Below are 23440 nucleotides of genomic sequence, written 5' to 3'. Positions count from 1 at the left end.
AACACCACAAATACTATTTAAATAGTAGTCAATGCTCAAAAAATAAAAAATCAAACCAAACAAACCACTTTGGTTCAGTAAGAATTTCTCTCAAGACAGAAAATACAACAGTATAGAAAAAAATCAAAGTTAAAAAGATAATTACAATCTGACCATTTTAGTATTTTGTTGCATTAATGCCAGTTAATAAACACTGTACTTCTTTTGTGCCTTTTTCTCCCCAAAATGTCTGTGTGCCATAGATGTGCCACCGTGGGGAAAAAAAAACAAAGGGCTAGATTCACTAAGCTGCGGGTTTGAAAAAGTGAGGATGTTGCCTATAGCAACCAATCAGATTCTAGCTGTCATTTTGTAGAAAGTACTAAATAAATGAAAGCTAGAATCTGATTGGTTGCTATAGGCAACATCCCCACTTTTTCAAACCCGCAGCTTAGTAAATCTAGGCCAAAGTCTGCACTTTAGTATGACTGGAACACCTGATCTGTATTACGTCCTAGTGTTGCGACATCTGACGTATTGTCTGGGTGTTCAATAGATATTTCAAATAAGGACAATATTGGAAGCTAAATAATATGAGCCTTTGAACAATGAGTATGATGGAAACAGCTACCTCACTAGGAAATAGAAGTGGCCCATACAGCCCCTAATTAAATACAAAGGTGACAGATTGAAGTGGGTTTTGCAAACACTAGGATACAGATCCTGTACGGTGACCATAACGTGTCTCAGAAAAGAAAGTCCTTGGTAAACACCTGCATGGTTTTATTAGCTATAGCGTGCATGCTAAACGTAGGCACTTCTTGCTTGAATAGGAGGAACAGCAGGTGCAGCTCCGTCTTCATTGCGTAACACTTGTGTGAGGTGGATACAGTGTAGCACTGACGAGCACTGTGACTGAAGCCTGTCGAGAATGTCTCCTCATACTGCACTGGGAAACACAAATACGAGACGTTAAAAAGTGCAGGGGGAAAAAAAAGGAACTGAAAAGCCAACTAAACATATAGAACAAGTAAAACCATTACTTCACATTAAATTACTTTATAGGCTACGTATTGCTGAACCTTGACACAAACCCAATATCGTTCACATGTATATACCTTTTAGGTGTCGTCTGTGTATTTAGTTAAAATTAGTGTTATATTTCATTCATTGTTTGGTGCGGGGTGTATAAAATGAGACCGTAAAGGCTTGCAGGCTCTGCATAACCATCTCTAATTACCTGTGTCAACTGATTGGATAACATGGACATAAATTGCCGGCACTTTTGATTTGAATCCATGCTTCTGATTAAATGTTCCGGCTGAGGAAGAAATGCGTCAAACGAGAGTTACAGCTATTAAAATCTAAGCGTGTTGCGACTGCTGGTTAGTGATCCCAACCACTTTGGTCTTACAAGTTTTTGGCTCCTTTTTACCCAATACCAGGACTGCACAGAAAAAGTGAATTGATAGCGCTTTACAGATAATAAGTGACAAGACCCCGTAGGATACTGGAGGTCAGAAGAGGAGAGACATGATTGTTCTGTGAAGACATCCCATGTGTGCAGGCTGCAATAGAAGTAGACAGAAGAGCTTTTCATTTCCAAGATAGCATGCATGGAAGGGGGGGGTCCTAATGTAATGAGGGTGGTAGGTGGGCTAAATATTTAACGGTAGGTGCTATTAATGTATTTGTGGAGTGATGATGGAGCTATTTAATTTAATAATGGGGCCTATTTATTTAAAATGGGGTGATGGGACCTTAATTTATTGCTGGGGTGGTTTGGGGGCTATTAAGTTATAGTGGAGCTGATTTTGGGAGGAGGGCTGTTTATTAAATGTGAATCCAAATGACTTAATGTTGAGGATGATTGTGGGAATAGAAGTATTTATTAAATGTATTTCTAGGGTTATTTGGGGAAGGGAAATGGGTTTATTTATTAAATGGCAATACTATTAATTTAATGTTGGGGTTGTTTGTTAAATGTTATCAAACGTGGGTGCTACTAATTTAACTCCATGGCTGGCTGTCACTTTCTATATTTCATGCACCTGTCTATTTTCCAAATAGGGCCCCAACATTCCAGGATATAGAAAAGCAGACACTGAGCTTGAGACACCAGCAGTAGTGGAAGTTGCAAGAACAGGTAGGAGTAAGTAGTACTGTCTGTCACCTCTGCATCCACCTTGTCCGGGGAGATGGGGGCAGAGCTGTAAGTTAAAATTTTAGCACCTGGGGCGAGAAGGACTACTGCCACCCTAGCCCTCAATTTTAACCAATTGAACTTAAAATATTCATAAACTGCATCCTCCATTCTGCATTGCGTTGTGGGCGGTCGCCCCTCTCGCACAGCCCTTGTTACGGCCCTAGATGGGGGTCAAGGAGTAGAAGGGTGCCCCTGCCTGTTTCATTTGTACTGGGCCCCACAAATTCTGATGACCGCTCTGGAGCCAATTGCAGCACGGATATATAACTGATTGGGGCTAATTTATAAGCCTCTAAGGAAATCAAACTTTTAAAAAGTGGATGGGACTGTAGTGTTCCTAAAGACATTCACAGCTTTTAGAAATTTTAATGTTAAGGATCCAAGTAAAGAGATATATAAAATGTATTATATTTACCTAAATAAATATATCCACTTTGCTCTTATTTACTCCTCTGCAACAGGCAGTCATGTTAGGAGGAAGGGGCTTCTCTAACTAAACATGCAGCCAATGGCTGACAGGTTGGCAGATTTGCATTGCAGAAATGCATAGTTTAAATTGGTTAAATCATCCACAGGCAGTGATGTCATGACAACGCAGTCTCAGATCCAATCAGGACACACTCCTTATGATGTGGAAGGAGCTTCACCTGTCTGTAATGGAGTGAGACGGTAACTACTGTGGAATGGTAGAGTAACACTGAACAACGTACTTTACCTTTATGGATTATATCTTAAGATGTCAAATTTGGGGCTTCGTGGTTCTTTTTTCGTCAGGGCCAAAACATTCTGGCAATGAATACAGAAAGAGTCTTCAGGGTAGACAATACATAAAGTGAATAAACCTAGCAGAAGTTCTGTGGGTGCTGCCAACTTGTGTTTTTGACAGGAGAGGAGGAAGGGAAGGGGGGTGGAAGCTGATACGGAATGAAATATATCTTCCAAAAATATAACATCTCGATGGTCCCATTCTCTAGATTTCTGCGGTTCAGAAGACACTTAAACCCATAGCACCTGCATATAATGGATCTCTAGGATAACGACCAGGAGAAGATCGAAAGTAAAGTTGTCAATGGTGTTGACCGGACCTGGGTGGCTGCCGTGACTTATCCAATCAACTACATAGGCACTTTGAAACTTCTCCTAGCTTATAAGCATATCACATGCAGGCATTGGTATGTCAACCAAACGGTAGGGGGACCCATGGCTTGGGACCTCTGTGGCGCTACTAGTTGTACCTAAATAACGCAGGAAGCAACAATGAGTTTAGGTTTAGTGGTTCTTAAGGTGTTACACTCCAGTGAGTATTAAGTGCTCCACTATGCCCTTAATGAACAAAACATTCTTCCTGGGATATTTTGCTGTAGAGACTCAGACACCTCTTCTTTTCCAATTATGATTCAGAAACAGATTGCTACATTATAAGTAAGGAAAACATCAGAGGGAGGAGTATGGGGCAGGAACAGAAGTAAGGAGAAGGAAGAGTAGGACACAGTTGCAGCCACACAAGAACAACAAGGAACATCTGCCCTGGTTGCTCCAGAGTGCAGTCCCACTACAGTCAGTAGCCATGTTCTAGATCAGTGTTGGCTAACGTGTGACACTCCAGGTGTTGAGAAACTACAAGTCCCAGCATACCCTTCTAGCAATAAGCTGCTATGTATTGGCAAAGCATGCTGGGTCTACTCGCGGAATTTCAACTCGCCGCCCAAGGGGCTGCGAGCTGAAATTTCGCGAGTAATTACCGTATTAACGCTAAGATTTTTTGAGCGCTCGTTTTTTCCTGTTAACGCTAACAATTGAATACCTCCCCAAGATTTTTATTTATATATATATATATATATATATATATTTATATTTATATTGATTTCAATTTATTATTTTCTAATCATTAATAAGTTACAAGCTATGCACCCACAATAAAAAAAAAACATTTTCTTGGGGATTGATTTGATTGGGAACGTACTTTTCTTGGAACATGTTTCTTGGTAATGTTTAAGTTAAATGACTCATTTTGTAAAGTATTCAATAAAACTCTGTACATGTTTCCTTGAACTTATCTAGGTCACGGTGTCGCAATCTGTGGCACAATCAGCCACAGAGAAGACTAGAAGGGGTACAGTCACCTGTTAAATTAAATTACAGTACATGTACTAGAATTACTAAGAATTATTAAAACACTAACAAAATATTTTTGTATGTTCAAAGGCAAATGTTATTTGGTATCTAATTATGCACATTTGCTGATACTTGGAATATATGTATATACTTTAAGAGGTATGCCATCATAAGGGAGTATGTGACTGAGAAACAGATCTAACCAGAACTTTGAGATCTGTCCCTGACACCTCCATAGAACAACAACACACAGCTCATCGGATTAGTTGTTTAAAACAGGATACATATCAAATACATTTACCATCTTTCTGCATTGCAATTGGTTACAAAGTATATTAACGCATGCTTACATGGCAACAACTGCAGCAACACACATCCCAATGAACGGATATCTGTGTACAGTATTCATTAATGGGACTGTAAGCCTATATGTTGTTGTCCCTTTGTAGCTATCTAATGTAAATATGAAAAATAAGTATGTAAATATTCTACTTCTCAGACTAGTTTCCATGATGGTGCTAGCAAGTATCCCAGCAAAGGTCACATTCAGTACATTTGCCATTGTTTGACTTCACCCCCATATCCCTTTATCCCCTCCCAGCAAGGTTGCCATCAGGGGGTACGGCCAGTACAGCTGTAAGGGGCCACGTCAGACACCTCCCGCTGAATGACCGCCTTCCCGTCCTTCACAATGGTGCGCCTCCCAGGCACTGATAGGCTGGGTGTGCACCGCTCGGTGATGTCATCACTGCTCCCAGTCTATCAGTGACCAGTTGCCACAGCATCGCTTCAAGAACAAGGTAAGTTAATTTGGCAGGGGCAGAACATTTACTATGGGGGGGGGGGGGGCATTTATTATGATAGGGGAGGGGGGGGAAATATTTACTATGATAGGGGTGTGCGGAACATTTATTAAGGCAAGAGAGCTTGTGCTAAAGTAATTAGTACTGGGCCCCACAGATTCTGAACCCTGCCTCCCAGAGCACTCCTAGTAATCTAATTGAGGTGCAATTCTCTTATAGTAAAGTATCTTGGGTTACAAGGGATGGGTGTGACATTCAGGATGGCTATAACTGTGTTGGAGCGGAAAAAACTGACAATATTACAAAGAGCTGGCTGGCTGGCCTAGCCAACTTACAGGGACAGCTTAAATCTAGTTTGCTCTAATATTGCTTACACTCAGGGACTGAGCAGAAGTGTAGGTGGGACAGGAGAACAATTGGAGCAAAGGGAAATACAGCAAGGGAGACAACAAAGGGTTAATAGTAAAAGAAGAAGAGGGTGGGGGACAGAGACAAGAGGGGACAGAGTGAAAAGATCACTGGTTCAGAGGAGAATAAAAAGGATCATTTCTTGAAAAGATAAAAGATTTCAAAGTATCAGAGGGCACAGAGAGGAGGATTAGGGTCATTGTGTAGTAAGCCCTGAGGTCAGGTTTGACAGAAAAGGAGTTACTAATATGAGTAAAGCCTGAACGAAAAAGAGTAAGCGCTGATAAATATTAAAAATATGGAAATTAGTTAGAATAGATTACATACAGACTATAAAGTTAGAGAGACCATGCTTCATGGTTTGCACTTGTAAGGACCATGTTCACACCCCACCCGCAACGGGGTCAGATAAGCGATAAAACGTACAGGCCAGCATCTCACTCATCATATCGGTAGGGTCTTTACACATAAACACAACGCTTTGCTGATAGGGAAGAACACGGACTCTTAATGGACAATAATCAGACTGAGCCATTTCAATTTTATGAATCTAACATCTATTATATTGTGAATCCACATAATAAAAGTTTAAGACAAATTAGTAGCCATAAACTTCAGTGAAGGTGATTAAAAATAAATTGCTAAACTGTAGCGGCTATTATCTAGGTTAAGTGTGAGTAATCGTTAATATTTAGATGTTTTTATAAGCGATAAGTGATGTGAACTTTACCCACGTACTTCTCATTTTTTTTCTTAACCCTCTGTAATAAATAAAGTGTCAATTATTGATGGGTCTAGTCTTGGTCTGGGAACTCTCCCCCTTGGGTTTGGGGACGTCCTCTCTAGAAGAAGGAACGCAGTCATCACCACTTCCCCAACAATGTGCCACACTTAGGGCTAGATTTACTAAACTGCGGGTTTGAAAAAGTGGAGCTGTTGCCTATAGCAACCAATCAGATTCTAGTTTTCATTTATTTAGTACATTCTACAAGATGACACCTAGAATCTGATTGGTTGCTATAGGCAACAGCTCCACTTTTTCAAACCCGCCCGCAGTTTACTAAATATACCCCTTAGTCGACACAAATCAGATTTATTTTTGGGTTCCTGTTGATAGTCTAGTTGAATAAGTATCTTATACATCAAGGGCATAATTTAGGCAAAGAGAGGAAAGTAATTCCCTTTCCTCGATTCTATGCAAATTAACTTTTATATAAATAGAGTGACCAAAGATATTCACCCTGAAGTGTAATCTGCTAGTTCTTCTGAGTATACAAAATAAGTGAGCAATATACACAGTTTGACACCTTCATAGGGTCCAGGTAGAAGTGTTTTAGTTGAAAATGGGTTTACTTTTTCACCTTCCGTCAGCACGTGAGTACAATATGCACAGACCCTTCGTGTGGAGGTGGAGATTTCATCATCATCATCATCATAATTTATTTATATAGCGCCACTAATTCCGCAGCGCTGTACAGAGAACTCACTCACATCAGTCCCTGCCCCATTGAAGCTTACAGTCTAAATCCCCTAACACACACACAGACAGAGAGACTAAGGATAATTTAATACCAGCCAATCAGTATGTTTTTGGAGTGTGGGAGGAAACCAGAGCACCCAGAGGAAACCCACGCAAACACGGGGAGAACATACGAACTCCACACAGATAAGTACATGGCTGGGAATCGAACTCATGACCCCAGTGCTGTGAGGCAGAAGTGCTAACCACCGAGCCACCCTGCTGATTTGAGATGTATAAAGAGGTGGTGTTGTTGAGGGTTTTGTAGGTGAGGGTGAGTAATTACAATTGGATTCTGGAGGACACGAGAAGCCAGTATAGGGATATGAAAAGTGGTGCAGCAGATGTAAGCAGCCTATCAGTTAACTAGGACCCGGTGGTATCACAGACATGAGGAACCTCCCAATGTAGTTGGCAAATCACTTTTGTCTTCTTCTGACCGCATCTTCCTCCATGTCCACTAATACTAGTATCCATTTACATTGAATTAATCTCTAGCATTGCAGTCATTTTGGTGCTATATCACAGTAGGTGTGACCACCTTTATATTAGTACGTCTCTTCTCCTTATATAGGTGTCTATTTAACACTAAACTGTGAATGGAAAGTTGATTAGTGGTTTAACAACATTCACTGATTATAATAGTCCCTGTAAGATGATGCAATGTCTGGAAGTTCTACAGGAAAGGGTGTATACAACAGTGCGATAATAAAAACATCAGAGAACAATGTATAGGCTCTTCTTACAGAACCGGTTACTTTACAATGGAAACCCACTGGAGATTAGAGACCTGACACCCTCGAAAGACTGGGAGTAGTCAAAAATCAAATGTCACTGGAGTGAAAGGCGTTACAAATCAGCAAGATATGAAGTCATTCCTTTATTCATTGCTTATTATTGTTAGATTGTATTTACTGAATGATAGAGATATAACATTTCAATTGTGACTCTTGTACAGCAGAAAAGTGGTTGTTCCGGGGATTTGACTTTCACAATTCTGCTAACCAGGAGACTACAAGCTTTATATTCTGCTTTCAACAAGGATATTTTTATAATCTGTGCATTATGCTTGCCAGATGTGGAAATGCTTGAAGAACAAACACAAGTGAAGAAAGCAAATACTTTTATTGCCCATGTAATGTTTACTGAAAGAATCCAGGCTTTGCAGCTTCCTAGAACGCTGCAGATATGGAGCTATTTGCACTGAATGAGTTACTTTTATTCACTCCAGGGTGTTAGAATGATCCTCTCAGTAATGGTCCATAGCCCTACAATGCGAATGGGAACACACTGCAAGTTTCTCACCTGATTATCAGCCAATCACACTATAAACGACCGTTCAGCCCGTTATCACATTAGTGTGTACCCTCCAAGGATAAAGCACATTGTATTGAATCATTTGATTCTTAAATGAAACTAATAAACTCGTTCAACGATGGAACAATGTTGTTCCAATCCTGCAGTGTGGATGCACTCAGGACAGGCAGTGTCCACAGATCTCTATGGAGTGTGCAGAGTCACCATCTTTTCAGCCGATGGTTACGACATCTGAAGAGCACAGATCTGAAGGTAAATCATGTGAAATGTGTACAGTGTGTACTCATGAATCAGTTAAGGTTATCGCATTGGAGGAAATTTTGTATCTAGTGTGTACCCAGCCTAACAGATCATCACCTGCATTTTTTATTTGCCGTGAAATGTATATTTTCCATATTAATCTCCTTCTGAGTCTTGGCCTGTACTGCAGTTACATGCCCCTTAATATAGCGAGAATTTAGCTACATCACTTTACCATGGCCATTGTAAACCTGCACCATCACCTGGTAATATTTTATACTTAAAGCTGGGACCGGGCAGCTGCTCTGTGTGTCATCCTAGGTCATGTGAGTGAGAAGACCAATCAGCTGAAATCAAGATATCCCAGCTTGTAATTGGTCACCCCCCCTCAGCCGCCATTTAAGATTGGTTAGCTTATCCGATTTGCCAGTTCTGTATTAGTTCCAGCTACTGGGAGGAGCACATTAATAAAAGTAAATCAATAAATACATAGCTGGTAGTGCTTAAAGCGTACTTGCCATCTACAGACAGTGGTGGCAGGCATTTTGTGGGTTAAACCACTATGCACAAGAATGCAGTTTACCCGTTCACTAGGTACGGAGTTAATTTTTCCAGTGCCTCAATGATGTCACTAGTCCTTAGTGAAATGATAGGCTGTATTCTTTTGGACTGTGGTCCTATTGGTTCTACTGTGTGCAGTTAGTACACTTTAATGGATATAGCTAATACTTTTATCAGTCTGTTACATAGTAATGTTTATCTTCAGAGAAGTATTTAGCTTTCTATAGCTGTCCTGTATAAATTTAGTTTAGTGTGCAGTTGCCAAAACCCAGGTGTCTAATATTCTACATTAATGTTTAACCTATGGAACTCCACTAAAAAACTGAGTTTGGGGGGAGGGGGGGGGGTTTAGTTATATTTAAACAAATATCCTTTATCTCTTCTAGGACAACTGCTAGAGACTTGCTAATTTAAGTTTTTATACAGTTTAGATGTCACTTCTACAAGACTGTAGCACATGACAACATGAGTTACAGATTAGTACTTAGGCCTAGCACGTAGTTCTACATAGGCAAGGGCACTGCCAAACCAGTAATGTTCTGGGGCCTTATTCATTAAGGATTTTAACTGAAGAAACTTCTTATTTCAGTCTCCTGGACAAAACCATGTTACAATTCAAGGGGTGCAAATTAGTATTCTGTTTTGCACATAAGTTAAATACTGACTGTTTTTTCATGTAGCACACAAATACTTGATAGCTTATTTGTACACTGAAATGTAAAGTTGATATTTGTGTGCTACATGAACAAACAGTCAGTATTTAACTTATGTGCAAAACAGAATACTAATTTGCACCCCTTGATTGTAACATGGTTTTGTCCCGGAGACTTAAATAAGAAGTTTCTTCAGTTAAGATCCTTAATGAATCAAGCCCCTAGTCTTCAGATGACTTTCATCCTCTGGTTCCTTACTTCTCATTCTTATTAAGAAGGGATGTTTACAGACATTAGGATAGGATTTCCTTTACCTCCTGTCACTTTCAATGGGGAACTCATGGCATGGGCTGAGAAGACACATAATAAGCCTAGTCTTCTCCTAAAAACTTACTTATTACAGCTGCTGGAAACATTACCTAAAGCAGTGATGGGTAACTTAAATGATGCATAGGGCCACATGTGTGGCCATTCTGCATTCTAAGGGCCAAACACAGAGGAAAGAGGGAGAGTAGAGTGCACTACCTACACCTCCGGGAATGCCGTATGACCTGTGCACAGGAGGTCACGTGAGACTGAAGTTGACTGTCCTGTTCTGATAAGATTCATTTTGTTATGAATATAGTAAAGATAGTAGAATGTGAACTTACTGTTCTTCTCATCATGGTGCTCTGCTTGGAAGTAGCGAGAGATAACGAGTGTATAAAAGGATCGAAGAGCTGCCCTGCGTTGCTCCAGAGTAAATTTCATCTCTGGGAAGACAGCGACAAAAAAAAGCACAGACTAAAATTACGCATAAAAATTAAATATTTTGTAAGAAGCAAAGAAAGAAATAGGTAAATTTTCTTGATGTTTAGTTTCTGGCTGGCACCCCTGTAGGCTTGACATACACTGTATATATTTTAAAATACAAATCCCCCCTAATTGAAACAGTTTTCGGATTCTAGCCGTGAAATGGGGCGTGCCCTTAGGGGACAAACTGTATCTGAAATTTAGCCATTGCAGCCTTTTTTTGTAACAAAATAATGAGGATTATTACTAATGAAGGCCCAAATGTGGAGTAATCCAGTCAATAAACAACTATCTTTGATCCAATACAAGTTAGACAATATCTAATATATATAAGCCTAGTGGCGTGTGTTAGTCTGTGTGTGTGTGAAAAAAACAAAAACCAAGCTGCAGCGAAACCAAGCTGCAGCGCCACCTGCTGGGCGGAGTTATACACTGACCTACTAAATTCTTAGTGTGTGTGGGAAAAAAAAAAAACTTAAAAAAATATATATATATTTCTTGAAGGAGAAGTGACAGTTGGGAGTGGTTGGTGGTTGCCGGGGGTGACAGTTGGGAGTGGTTGGTGGTTGCCGGGGGGTGACAGTGGGGAGTGGTTGGTGGTTGCCGGGGGGTGACAGTGGGGAGTGGTTGGTGGTTGCCGGGGGGTGACAGTTGGGAGTGGTTGGTGGTTGCCGGGGGTGACAGAGTGAGAGGAGTGTGATACTCAGGACCGCTGAGAGAGATCCCTGTGTCTGGATAGACATCTGGATAGATGTGGCGATAAAGATGAAGGATGAGGTGATGGAGAAAAATGATGAGGTGGTGACATGTGGACAAAACCACGTTAAAAAAGGGCGCTTGCGTCGGGAAGTAACGCTCTTCCCCTGAGGAGGCCTGGGCTATGGCCCAAATGCATGACAAGAACCTTTTTAACACCTTAAGTAGCTTGATTTGACTAGAATGCATGAGTATCATGCACGGGTTAACTTGTAAAAACATATAAGCCTTACATATAAGACTAGGTAAACCTGTAGGGCAGGAGAGAACTCGGCTGTAGCCTATGAGTGTTACGTACACACTCCTCACTGACAGGTCACCAAATTCCGATTTGGCTTCTAGTATTCCAGCAGACAACACTAAACCCTTATTTGTATTGTAATATGTAATCTCTAGGAGTTCTACATGAGTCAGCTGTTTTGTGCACCATCTCAGTCAGCAGAGTTTAAAGTCTGTATGGCTACAACAATGGCTGGTTACACCTGTACAGTAACCTAATCAGTCACAGCTTTAATTGGGAACAGTGGCAGGTTACATGTATACAGTAACCTAATCAGTCAGAGTGTAGATTGCACATAGCTAAGACAGTGGTAGGTTACATCTATACAGTAACCTAATCAGAGGTACTCAATTACATGCACTTTGTTATAAGAGAAGAAGCCACTGCACTAATATTCTGGGAAAGGGATATTTCTACCCACATCCTACTAGACACATTGAAAGGAGCTTGTGTGCTAAAACATACTATAGAGAGATATGAATGCCTTATGTCAATAATCTATTTTAACATGACATACATTTTGTTACCGCCCCTACGGAAAACCACATCCTATGGGTTGACCCGTCAATGATTAAAGTGAGAGATTTGAAATTGCAGGACCCCATTGCAGCCAATCCCCTGGAGAGTAAATCTGGGGACACACTACAGAAAATTGCTCCAGATGAGATATCTGTAATGATTTTACCAACAATTGAAAGTCTGGAAGAGCAGGCTGATTCATGGGTACACATCTAGACGATTCACCGTCAGATCTGTGCTCCTCATCTGTCATAACCATCTGCTGAAAAGATCTTGACTCTGCACACTCTATGGAGATCTGCCTGCACTGCTGGCCGCGAGTGCGTGCACACTTCCACATTTACCCAACATCGTTGAGAGTGAACTAATGCGATATCAGACCTAACAGTCGTTCATCGTGTGATTGACACGGTAACTGGGTGAAAAATCTGTAGTGTGTACCCAGCTTTACACCCCATGTGATCATGCATATTTTTCATTTACTGTTTCTATCTGTGCATAAGCTGTGACAAGGTTCAAAAATGAGGTAAAAAAAAAAAAAAGTCTGTTTGCTCACCTGTTCTTTGCATATCTTCCACCGGATGAGCCTGCACTGTGTACAAGCTTTTATTCAGGTCCCGGTTGACTAGCAAGAGACTACAATAGGACAGACATATAGCACATAAGCTAGCAGTAATACAAGAATAAAGCACAGTACACATAGCTTCTAATTCTTCACAGCAATGGTAACACATTAAAATAGATTTAAAGCCGACCCCCTAAGATAAACGCACCACTCTGAAATCTCTGTGTTGCGATTCCCCTTCAATAAAAGGAAACAACATCATCATCACCATTTATTTATATAGCGCCACTAATTCTGCAGCGCTTTACAGAGAACTCACTCACATCAGTCCCTGCCCCATTGGAGCTTACAGTCTAAATTTGCTAACACACACACACACACACACACACACACACACACACACAGACAGAGACAGAGACACTAGGGTCAATTTGTTAGCAGTCAATTAACCTACCAGTATGTTTTTGGAGTGTAGGAGGAAACCGGAGCACCCGGAGGAAACCCATGCAAACACGGGGAGAACATACAAACTCCACACAGATAAGGCCATGGTCGGGAATTGAACTCATGACCCCCGTGCTGTAAGGCAGAAGTGCTAACCACTGAGCCAACCGTGCTGCCACATATCAACTGATTACTAATCACGGCCTTCCGACCAAAGACTCTCATGAGCTAGCTTGGGAATGGGACGCGGGGGGAGACTAAACAATGGTCAAAAATTAAAACTAATTATGCAAAATCATCCATTTCCGTCAGAGTGAAAGAAATCTCTTTGAAACTCTTCTATAGATGATATTTAGTCCCCTCACGTTTACGTACTATATTTCCAAACTCTGCAGATCATTGCTGGAGAGGTTGTGGCTCTCGGGGTACCCTGTTGCATGTTTGGTGGTCCTGCCCAAAAATAAGACCCTATGGGCAGCAAGTTCCTGCTCTCACTTCATCTCACTAAGCACGGTAGCTCAGTGGTTAGCACTTCTGCCTCACAGCGCTGGGGTCATAAGTTCGATTTCCGACCATGGCCTTATCTGTGTGCAGTTTGTATGTGCGTGGGTTTCCTCTGGGTGCTCCGGTTTCCTCCCACACTCCAAAAATATACTAGTAGGTTAATTGGCTGCCATCAAATTGACCCTAATCTGTCTGTGTGTGTATGTTAGGGGATTTAGATTGCAAGCTCCAATGGGGCAGGGACTGATGTGAGTTCTCTGTACAGCGCTGCGGAATTAGTCGCTATATAAATAAATAAATGATGATGATGACCAATTGAATCCCACAGGTGACAATCCCCGACTCTCCATTATTCTCGCTACTCCCCAGACCCATTCCGGACACGTCACGACCTACAGGAAAATGAATTAAACATATCTTAAATGGTACAAAACAGCTTAATAGCAGCAAATTGGAAGGATGTTTCTCCCACTTCGATTTCGGCAACTATAAATAGTATTTGGTAATTTTACAGATTGGAAAGCATCACTGCCATTCTGAATAACACGCTAGTGAACTTCCAAAATACATGGACTCCCTGGGTGAGTTATTACAGAGCTGAGCCACTTTTAATCACTGTTTGACGTCCCTCAGATATTTCAGGTCTATATACCTCGGTGACTTGAGAGCTATTCATTATTAAGCAAATCAGACCTGACCTTAGTTCACAAACCTCATTGCTCTTGTTGAAACACCTAATAGTAGTAAGCCTCTAACCACTTGCCACCCCATTCCTAGCTCTTCCACCCTTCTCTTCTATATAAACGAGTTATAGTGTAGATATCTCGGATAATAATGATAGGACTCTTCTTTCAAATAATTTGCTTGTCTTTGTAATAATGTTCTTTGAATACAATGCAATGTTTGTCTTTTACCTATTGACGTCATACTTACCAACTTTCTGCCATTGCCTCCCGGGAGCTGCCGTGGGAGAGGTGGGCGTGCGGGGGTGGAGCACCAAAATCGCGTCATTTTGGACCCGCCCCCTGTGACGTAATGACGCAAACGTCATTGGGATTGAGCCATATTCTCCCGGGAGTCCGGGAGACTCACCCAAAATGCGGGAGTCTCCCAGACATTCCGGGAGAGTTGGCAAGTATGATTGACGTGTGAAAAACAATAAAACATTTCTCTTCCACAAAACAAAAGTTTAAAATTAACAGCAGTCATTGATCACGTTATAAATCGTCTCTCGGAAAACACCCGAATGGATGTTACATACAACAATATCCGTTATAAAAATTAACTACATCCTCAATGTCTCTTTTTGCTGGATGCATTGAAAGTATTTGAACATGTTAATGCTATTTTGGACACCAATGACACATTCCCAATGCAGTCTAAAGCTTATATTTAATTTTATACCTGCAAAACAAGGCATATGGCTTTGACTACTCACGTTAGTAAACTATGCAGATAAATAATATTCTCCTTGTAAAATAACATGCGTCATCATGTTTTACTAAATACTTATGAAAACAATGAGATGAAAACATGTTGTACTTATAAAACCTCAACAACCATCTGCAACCCAAGTTCATCCAGAAGAAAAATAATCTTTATTGTCCCAATGCACACACTTCTACAGCAGGAAGGCCTGTCTACAAGTAGTTACATAACGTAGCTAAACACAGGCTGACAAGCATGAACAGCTTTCTGATGGATACAGACTCAAAGTGATTACGCTGCAAGCTTTCCCCTGATACAGTAAATTATCTTCTTACAATGCATGGATGAAGACCTCAAACAAAGATCTCACTTGCTTATGTGATGGGTGCTACCAAAAGGTTCTACAAATCGCTGCAATTAGTGAAAGACATGACACACATTAATTAACACCATCTGATGCTCTAAGCAATGATGACGAATACATTAGTGTACACAGGATGATCCGGCTGCTTGCACTGACTGACGCATCCGTCAGATTTACACATGTGTGTGGTCCAGTCTGGAATGTCTTGGGACACGGTGGCTTAGTGGTTAGCACTTCTGCCTCACAGCACTGGGGTCATGAGTTCGATTCCTGACCATGACCTTATCTGTGTGGCGTTTGTATGTTTTCCTTGTGTTTGCCTGGGTTTCCTCCCACACTCCAAAAACATTCTAGTAGGTTAATTGGCTGCTATTAATTTGACCCTAGTCTTTCTGTGTGTTAGGGAATAGATGATGACGACACCATTAGTATGGTAGAACAATCATCATCGCCATTCATTTATAAAGCACCACTGATTCCGCACCGCTGCACAGAGAATTCATTCACATCAGTCCCTGCCCCATTGGAGCTTACAGTCTAAATTCCCTAACATACACACACACAGACACACAAAGAGACTAGGGTCAATTTTGATAACAGCCAATTAACCTACTAGTATGGTTTTTTTTTTTTTTTTTAGAGTGTGGGAGGAAACCGGAGCACCCAGAGGAAACCTACTGAGATACGGCACGAACATACAACTCTACACATGGTCGGGAATTGAACTCATGACCCCAGTGCTGTAAGGCAGAAGTGCTAACCACTTAGCCACCGCGCTGCCCCGAAATATGATCACATATATGATCCCCATCCCAATGGTTTTACCATCTCGTCCTATGGGCATCTACTGCTGATTTGGATTGGCATTCTTTTTGGACCCATACATGCTTCAATTTGCAAATTATTAGGTCTAAAGTAATATTCCTACACTGTTTTTATATAGGGATATCCTACCCCTCGATATCAACTTTGATTAAGGAAAGGCATATAAAGTGTACTATAGATTGCACTACACCCCTGATAAATTGATAAAATATACCCTACATCCGACACTGCCTGCTGGAGGAACTGCAGTCATAGTTGAACTCTACCATATATTGTGTTGTTGCAGAAAGTTTACAGATAAAGTGAAAATAACCCAATAGATTAAGGAGCCTATTTACTAATCATCGTTTTTTTTTTTCCTCCCCCCCTGATAATTTTTATTCTTGATCACACCTTTTTTCTCCATTTATTATTATTTTTTAGCAGGGACAGCACTTCCTAAAATGGCTGTCTCGGCGAAGTGGCAAAAGACATCACATCCAAATTTGGCCGGAAAGATCGCATGTGCGCAGATTCAAATTACGGGAAGGCTGTGGTCTTGGCGGCCATAGACCATACTTGCCAACTTTTCCTCACTGGCTTCAGAGAGATCCCGGGGGAGGTGGGCGTGTGGGGGCGGGACTGGATAATTTACATCATTTTGGCACCGCCCTTATAAACGATTGTCACAATTTTGGTCAATTACAGCAGGGGATGGGGCTAAGATGACGCGATATTTGCGTCATTAAGCCCCGCCACTTATCTATTGCGGGGACGAGAACCGGAAAGTTGCCCTGCTCTCACCGGGAGGTCTCTCAGAAATGCGGGAATCTCCTGGACATTCCGGGAGAGTAGGCAACTATGCGTTAAAGAAAAGCAGCTAATAAATCTCTAGAGATTGATGTGTCTTTTACATTTCTGTCTCCATTACTGAAGTCATGTTGTCTTACCTGTCACTCTTTGATTAAATCTTGGTCTCCATGAAAATGGCCACCTCCATAGGCATCAATACATGGACATAGGACACAATTTTTGAACTGTGTCATCATGCCACAAATGGCAAAGCCAACCACATCTTGTACTGGCTCAGCATCAGGTAGAATGCCAGACTCTTCAGGGAGTGAGGGAGATCACCCCTATTTCAGGGACTCTCCCTGACATTCAGGGTGAGTTGGCAAGTATGCCATAGAACAAATTTAAGATAGTTAAGATATGTTTAACGCAATCTGGTGTTAGCATTTTGCCGAGTGCTACATGTTTTGCAGCTTGGTAAAAATCTGTCCCTATAGAGATCTAGGGTGACTGAGGTACTAAGCACCAGCTTAATAAACAACGGAGGGGTCTATGATTTTGGGTAAAGATATGCTTCAAAAATAGGCCTCTAACGAGAATTCCTTATTTTAACTGGTATAATAAAAAACAGCAGTGAAGTGATCTGACAATGGCTGTGCAAGTAGCTCGTGGCACCATAACCATGTTTAAAGATCCAAGCTCTCAACGAGGAAGCTTTATGTGCTATAAGAAACAAAAGAACTTTGCTTAAACAAGCACATCCAAATACGCATATGCCTATGATCAAACAAGCCATTATTTACACAGGTATTATTATTTCAGTAGAGGAAGTGAGCTAAGACTAAACTTTTAAATCTCTTACAAACATATCTATATTACTACACGTCAAATTTTGGAAATGAAGCTCGGCAAACGCCCCACAGATAGGGAATTGAACTTACGAGCCCAGTTAATTTTTCATTTGTCCCTTTTAAGTTTATTGCCCCGGACAGTAATTTCTTTTTAATACCATCTGCACATTAGCCATAATCCTGCTCTGCATGCTTGGTGTAGATATATGTTCTTACTTTGTCTGAATGGACAAATACAAAGTACCACTTCTCCTGCCTATGGCGCTCCAGTGCTGTAGAACTACAAGTCCCATCATACGGTGTCAGCCAAAGGGCATGCTGGGATATGTAGTTAAACAGCTATCAGAAAGTTGGACTTCAGTATTAGTCCTCTGGTGGTGATGAGAGGACCTGTCATGGTTCAGATAAAGTTATCTTACATTGTGCAATGTGCTCCCACCCATGTTAATCCTTTGTTCATGATATCTTCCCTCGGAGTTCAAGGCTGACATCACCTCAGACACTGTTGCTCACGAAATATCAGCAAGTTAAGCTTTGTCACTGGAATTCATGTTGAACATGCCCTAACACCACCCTCTTTCCAGGTCTCCACATGCAGTCACCCTAGTCAGATTTATAGGCAAGCAGGGCAATAGTGTATTTTTCACACATGACCATAACTATATGTCCACTGGTTTGGTTCCTGATTCATTAAGAAACACAAAGTGAATGCAATTTATGGTTTTTTTTTTTTTTTTTAAATGAACGGAAAATGCAAGCAGGTACGCCCGTATTCGACAAGAAGAGGCTCTCAAAAAAGGTTTCTAGTTGAATACAGATGTAAGTACCCTCTGCCTGTACAGGTTGGGGACTACACACCAAAGCTGGAAATGCTGACAGTACTTAGCCCAAGATGATTGCACCGAAGAACTCATTCCCGACTGACTGGTAACACAGACTGCTTGAAATGGAGACTTCAAGAAATTGCGCCAATTTAACATCCCGGCACAATCCGATGACATCACACTGAAGGGACACACTGTTATCCAAGCTGTTAAGGTAGTAATTTAAGGAGGCACCGACTGTACAATGTACATGGCTTAGTAAGGAACCTTGTACAGGGGGCGCCTCCTTAAATTATTACCTTAACAGCTCGGATGACAGTGTGTCCCTTCAATGTGACGTCATCGGACTGTGCCGGGATGTTCAGCTGCCGCAATGTGACGTCATCGGACTGTGCCGGGATGTTCAGCTGCCGCGATGTGACGTCATCGGACTGTGCCGGGATGTTCAGCTGCCGCGATGTGACGTCATCGGACTGTGCCGGGATGTTCAGCTGCCGCAATGTGACGTCATCGGACTGTGACGGGATGTTCAGCTGCCGCAATTTCTCGAAGTCTCCGTTTCAAGCAGTCTGTGTTAGCAGTCAGTCGGCGATGAGGTCCTCGGTGTTATGTCGCGGTAAGTCCCGTCGTCATTTCTAGCATCGTTATAGTGATTACCACCAGCCTGTACAGCACTGACCGTATGCAGACAGACAAAACACACTGCAGGATACGAACGATGCATATGTAGATATAAACTCCCACAGAAAGAAAATGCATTTTTACAGTTGCTCTTGTTAGCAAACACATGTTCTAGCATGCAAACGTGACCGTCATCGCCAGCATGCGGCACTTACATCTGCCATGTAGCTGGTGCAAGTGTTGCAGCTAAAAATTACGTACCTCAGAGATGCCCAGAGCTGTGATCGGATGGATGTGTGTGCGCTCAACCTAGGCACACCCTTACTGTACATTGACTACGTGAATACACACACTCCCTCCCCCATTCCGCCCTTAAAATTGTATTTTTCAGCATCAGGGAGCTGTTAACACAGGTTGATGGGAACATAAGTTAATACGTCTTGATTTCGCAATTGGGAATGCTGGCCGGTATGGGAACCAAAACCTCTAAACTGCCCCGTAACGGAGATAAGCCAAATTAACCCTATGAGACCGTAAAACATACCAACCAATCAGATGCTCGCTTTCATTTTCAAAACCATGCTAGAAAAATGACAAGTATTATTTCATTGGTTGCTATTGGTAACAGCAGACTTGTGCACATTATAGTAGAGATCCATATTAACTTTCTGCTCTGGTGTTGTACATTTAACAACCATAAATGAGACCAGGGGGCTAAATGTATCAAGCTGAGAGTTTTCTGACGGGTTTGAAAAGTGGAGATGTTGCCTATAGCAACCAATCAGATTCTAGCAATCATTTTGTAGATTGTACTACATAAATGATAGCTAGAATCTGATTGGTTTTTCAAACCCGCCGAAAAACTCTCAGCTTGATACAATTACTCCTCGATACACTGTACAAAACGTTTCATTTTAGTGGAGTGATTGCTAGCTCTGGGGACCCTTGTAGTTGGAGTCGCACGCATTCATAGTCAAATTACCAATTGTGTCTCCCTGACAGGACTGCAGAAACAAAAGGGAAGTTTGGGTGTTCACCATTTAAAACCAGAGAACTGATTATAAGTCTGTGAGTCAACACCCAGTCAACAAAACAAGTTTCCTGGAGAAAGGTGCTGCCCCAGTCATAGGAATTCAATACAGAATTTGTTGAACTTCAGTTAAGTGGAAATCAGTTTTAAATGAATGTTTTAATGACTGCATGCTATAAATTTTTTTTTTTTACTATATTCTAATAACAATAATACATTTGGCATTCTGCACAGCGTAATTATATTAAATTGTGAGAAAAAGTTGGTAAAGTACTTGGAAATACTTTTAAGCAGTGACTTTTAAACAGATTTGTAAGTATAGATGGACCCACATTTTACTGAGCAACGTCACATATATTATTATTAATATATAGTTGTGTGTAATATAAAATATATATATATATATATATATATATATATATATATATATTACATATATATATATTACATATATATATATATACAAGTTAACCCGTGCATGATACTCATGCATTCTAGTCAAATCAAGCTACTTAAGGTGTTAAAAACTCCCCACTGTCGCCCCCGGCAACCACCAACAACTCCCAACTGTCACTTCTCCTTCAAGAAATATATATATATTTTTTTGAAATCTTTATAAACACTTTTAACAATTAAGAAATTAAATTAACAAATTAAAAACATCTTAGTATACCAAATTTTAGCCCTTTCTGAATTTTTTTTCCCACACACACTAAGAATTTAGTAGGTCAGTGTATAACTCCGCCCAGCAGGTGGCGCTGCAGCTTGGTTTTATTTTTTACACACACACACACACACACACACACACACACACACACACAGACAGACTAACACACGCCACTAGACATTTATATATTAGATAGATAGTTACTGTACAATAATATGTACTGTGTCTTGCTATAGCTTGCATTCCTCAAACCATATACATAAATGGTATATGATGATTTAAAATAAATAAAAACAGCTGCTTTTAGCAGCCCTAACTATGATTTTAGATGGAGGGAGCCATATTGGATGCACCTACATGATCCGTGCACTTAGGGATCACTTCTATAGAAACAGCCACTCTCTCCAGCCTGTACGTGGCCCCGCTGGGTGTCATCACCCATGCACTACATATGTCTATACCTATTATATTACTTTAAATTTAATCTTTAGGTGTATTATTCTTACCTTCCCTGGAATGTGTCAGTATAATAGACATAGCAATGAGAAAGGCAAGTCAGATGCTTGGTTGCATAGGGAGAGGAATCAGTAGTAGAAAGAAAGAAGTCATAATGCCACTGTATAGGTCACTGGTACGGCCTCATCTAGAATACTGTGTTCAGTTCTGGAGGCCATATCTCCAGAAGTATATAAATACATTAGAGACTGTACAAAGAAGGGCAACTAAATTGGCGCGTGGCCTACAGCACAAACCTTACCCGGAAAGACTAAAAGATCTTAATATGTAAAGTTTGGAGCAGAGAAGGGAAAGGGGGGACCATGATAGAAACTTACAAATATATCAAGGGTTTGAACAAGGTGCAGGAGGGAAACATTCTACAAAGGAAGAGAAGTATTAGAACACGAGGACATGCACTGACACTGGGGGGAAGAGAAGTATTAGAACACGAGGACATGTACTGACACTGGGGGGAAGAGAAGTACTAGAACACGAGGACATGCACCGACACTGGGGGGGAAGAGAAGTATTAGAACACGAGGACATGCACTGACACTGGGGGGAAGAGAAGTATTAGAACACGAGGACATGTACTGACACTGGGGGGAAGAGAAGTATTAGAACACGAGGACATGCACTGACACTGGGAGGAAGAGAAGTATTAGAACATGAGGACATGCACTGACACTGGGGGGAAGAGAAGTATTAGAACACGAGGACATGCACTGACACTGGGGGGAAGAGAAGTATTAGAACACGAGGACATGTACTGACACTCGGGGGGGGAAGAAGGTTCAGAGGCAATGTGAGGAAAAACTACTTCACAGAAAGGGTAGTGGATCAGAGGAATAGCCTCCCATCAGAGGTGGTAGGGGCTAATACAGTAGATCAATTTAAACATGCTTAGGATAGACATAAGGATATCCTTACAAAAGAACGAAGGATCAAATAGGGTTTGAGGTTACCATAGGCTAAAAAATGGGCAGACTAGATGGGCCAAGTGATTCTCATCTGTCAAATTCTAAGTCTATGTTTCCATAGGCCTTCCCAGAGGCTGGCTGGCAAATTTTAAACTAGGGGGTGGGGGGGGGGGTCAGTCCATCAGCCTATTAGGAACATTTTTAAAAGGAAAAAAAATGCAGGTAGCCAAGTGACCAGGCGAGGTGGGATAGATGCCCCCTTTTTACCTAGTCCATCCAGCCCCTGGGCCTTCCCATTCTCAACTTTTACCTGCATTTTACACCGCTGGAATCTACAGCACATGTGGTGGGAGCTAGGACCCAACAGAAGCCTCCCCTGCACACAGTAGACATCACAGATCGCATCTATGGGAGGATCACAGGTTTATCGCTCACCTTGCCCGAGTGTTTATATTGTAGGAATGCAATATTAGGAGATAATATTGGGTAAGTTACTGTCAAACAGGGGAGAGAATGCACATTTAAAAATACTGTACTTTTATCCCATAACAAAGCTACATAACTCAGAACAATCAATGCAAATCATATTTAAACAAACTGCTATTCTTGGGTTTGTAAATACGGCGACTGGTTCTTACCCCAAAATTCCACGGTGAAGCGGGACGGAGGCTGGGAAGGATCTTAGCTGCACTCTTAGGCAGGATTTGATTGGATCTACAACAGGTTTCCAAAACCTTTCGACCAGCTAAAAATAAAAATGAGTTCTCAATGTCAGAAACAGTTACAGGGATAATCATTGGCTATTTGAGTTTTAACAGAACCGCACGGTGGCTCAGTGGTTAGCACTTCTGCCTCACATGTCATGAGTTCAATTCCCGACCATGGCCTTATCTGTGAGGAGTTTGTATGTTCTCCCCATGTTTGCATTGGTTTCCTCCGGGTGCTCCGGTTTCCTCCCACACATTCCAAATAAAATACTG

The 23440-nt window shown here is 41.3% G+C and overlaps 1 protein-coding gene across 3 annotated transcripts in view; it reads right to left on the bottom strand.

Moving 5' to 3' along the window:
• Positions 1-389: 389 nt before the first annotated feature.
• Positions 390-23440, bottom strand: part of FUZ (fuzzy planar cell polarity protein) — a 73442-nt gene continuing 50391 nt past the window's right edge. For 2 of the 3 annotated variants that reach the window (XM_075189558.1, XM_075189560.1), the window contains 4 exons: positions 23099-23205; positions 12705-12784; positions 10452-10553; positions 390-928 (listed from right to left, as the gene is read on the bottom strand). In XM_075189558.1, the coding sequence (XP_075045659.1) occupies positions 726-928; positions 10452-10553; positions 12705-12784; positions 23099-23205 (492 nt within the window). In that variant the 3' untranslated portion in view covers positions 390-725. The remainder of the gene's footprint in view (positions 929-10451; positions 10554-12704; positions 12785-23098; positions 23206-23440) is intronic. The other variant, XM_075189559.1, reaches the window with a different exon arrangement.

Source organism: Mixophyes fleayi, chromosome 11, assembly GCF_038048845.1.
Source record: "Mixophyes fleayi isolate aMixFle1 chromosome 11, aMixFle1.hap1, whole genome shotgun sequence".
Lineage (NCBI taxonomy): Eukaryota > Metazoa > Chordata > Amphibia > Anura > Limnodynastidae > Mixophyes > Mixophyes fleayi.
Note: the sequence above shows the minus strand (reverse complement) of the source record. Positions and strands in the feature narration are given on the sequence as shown.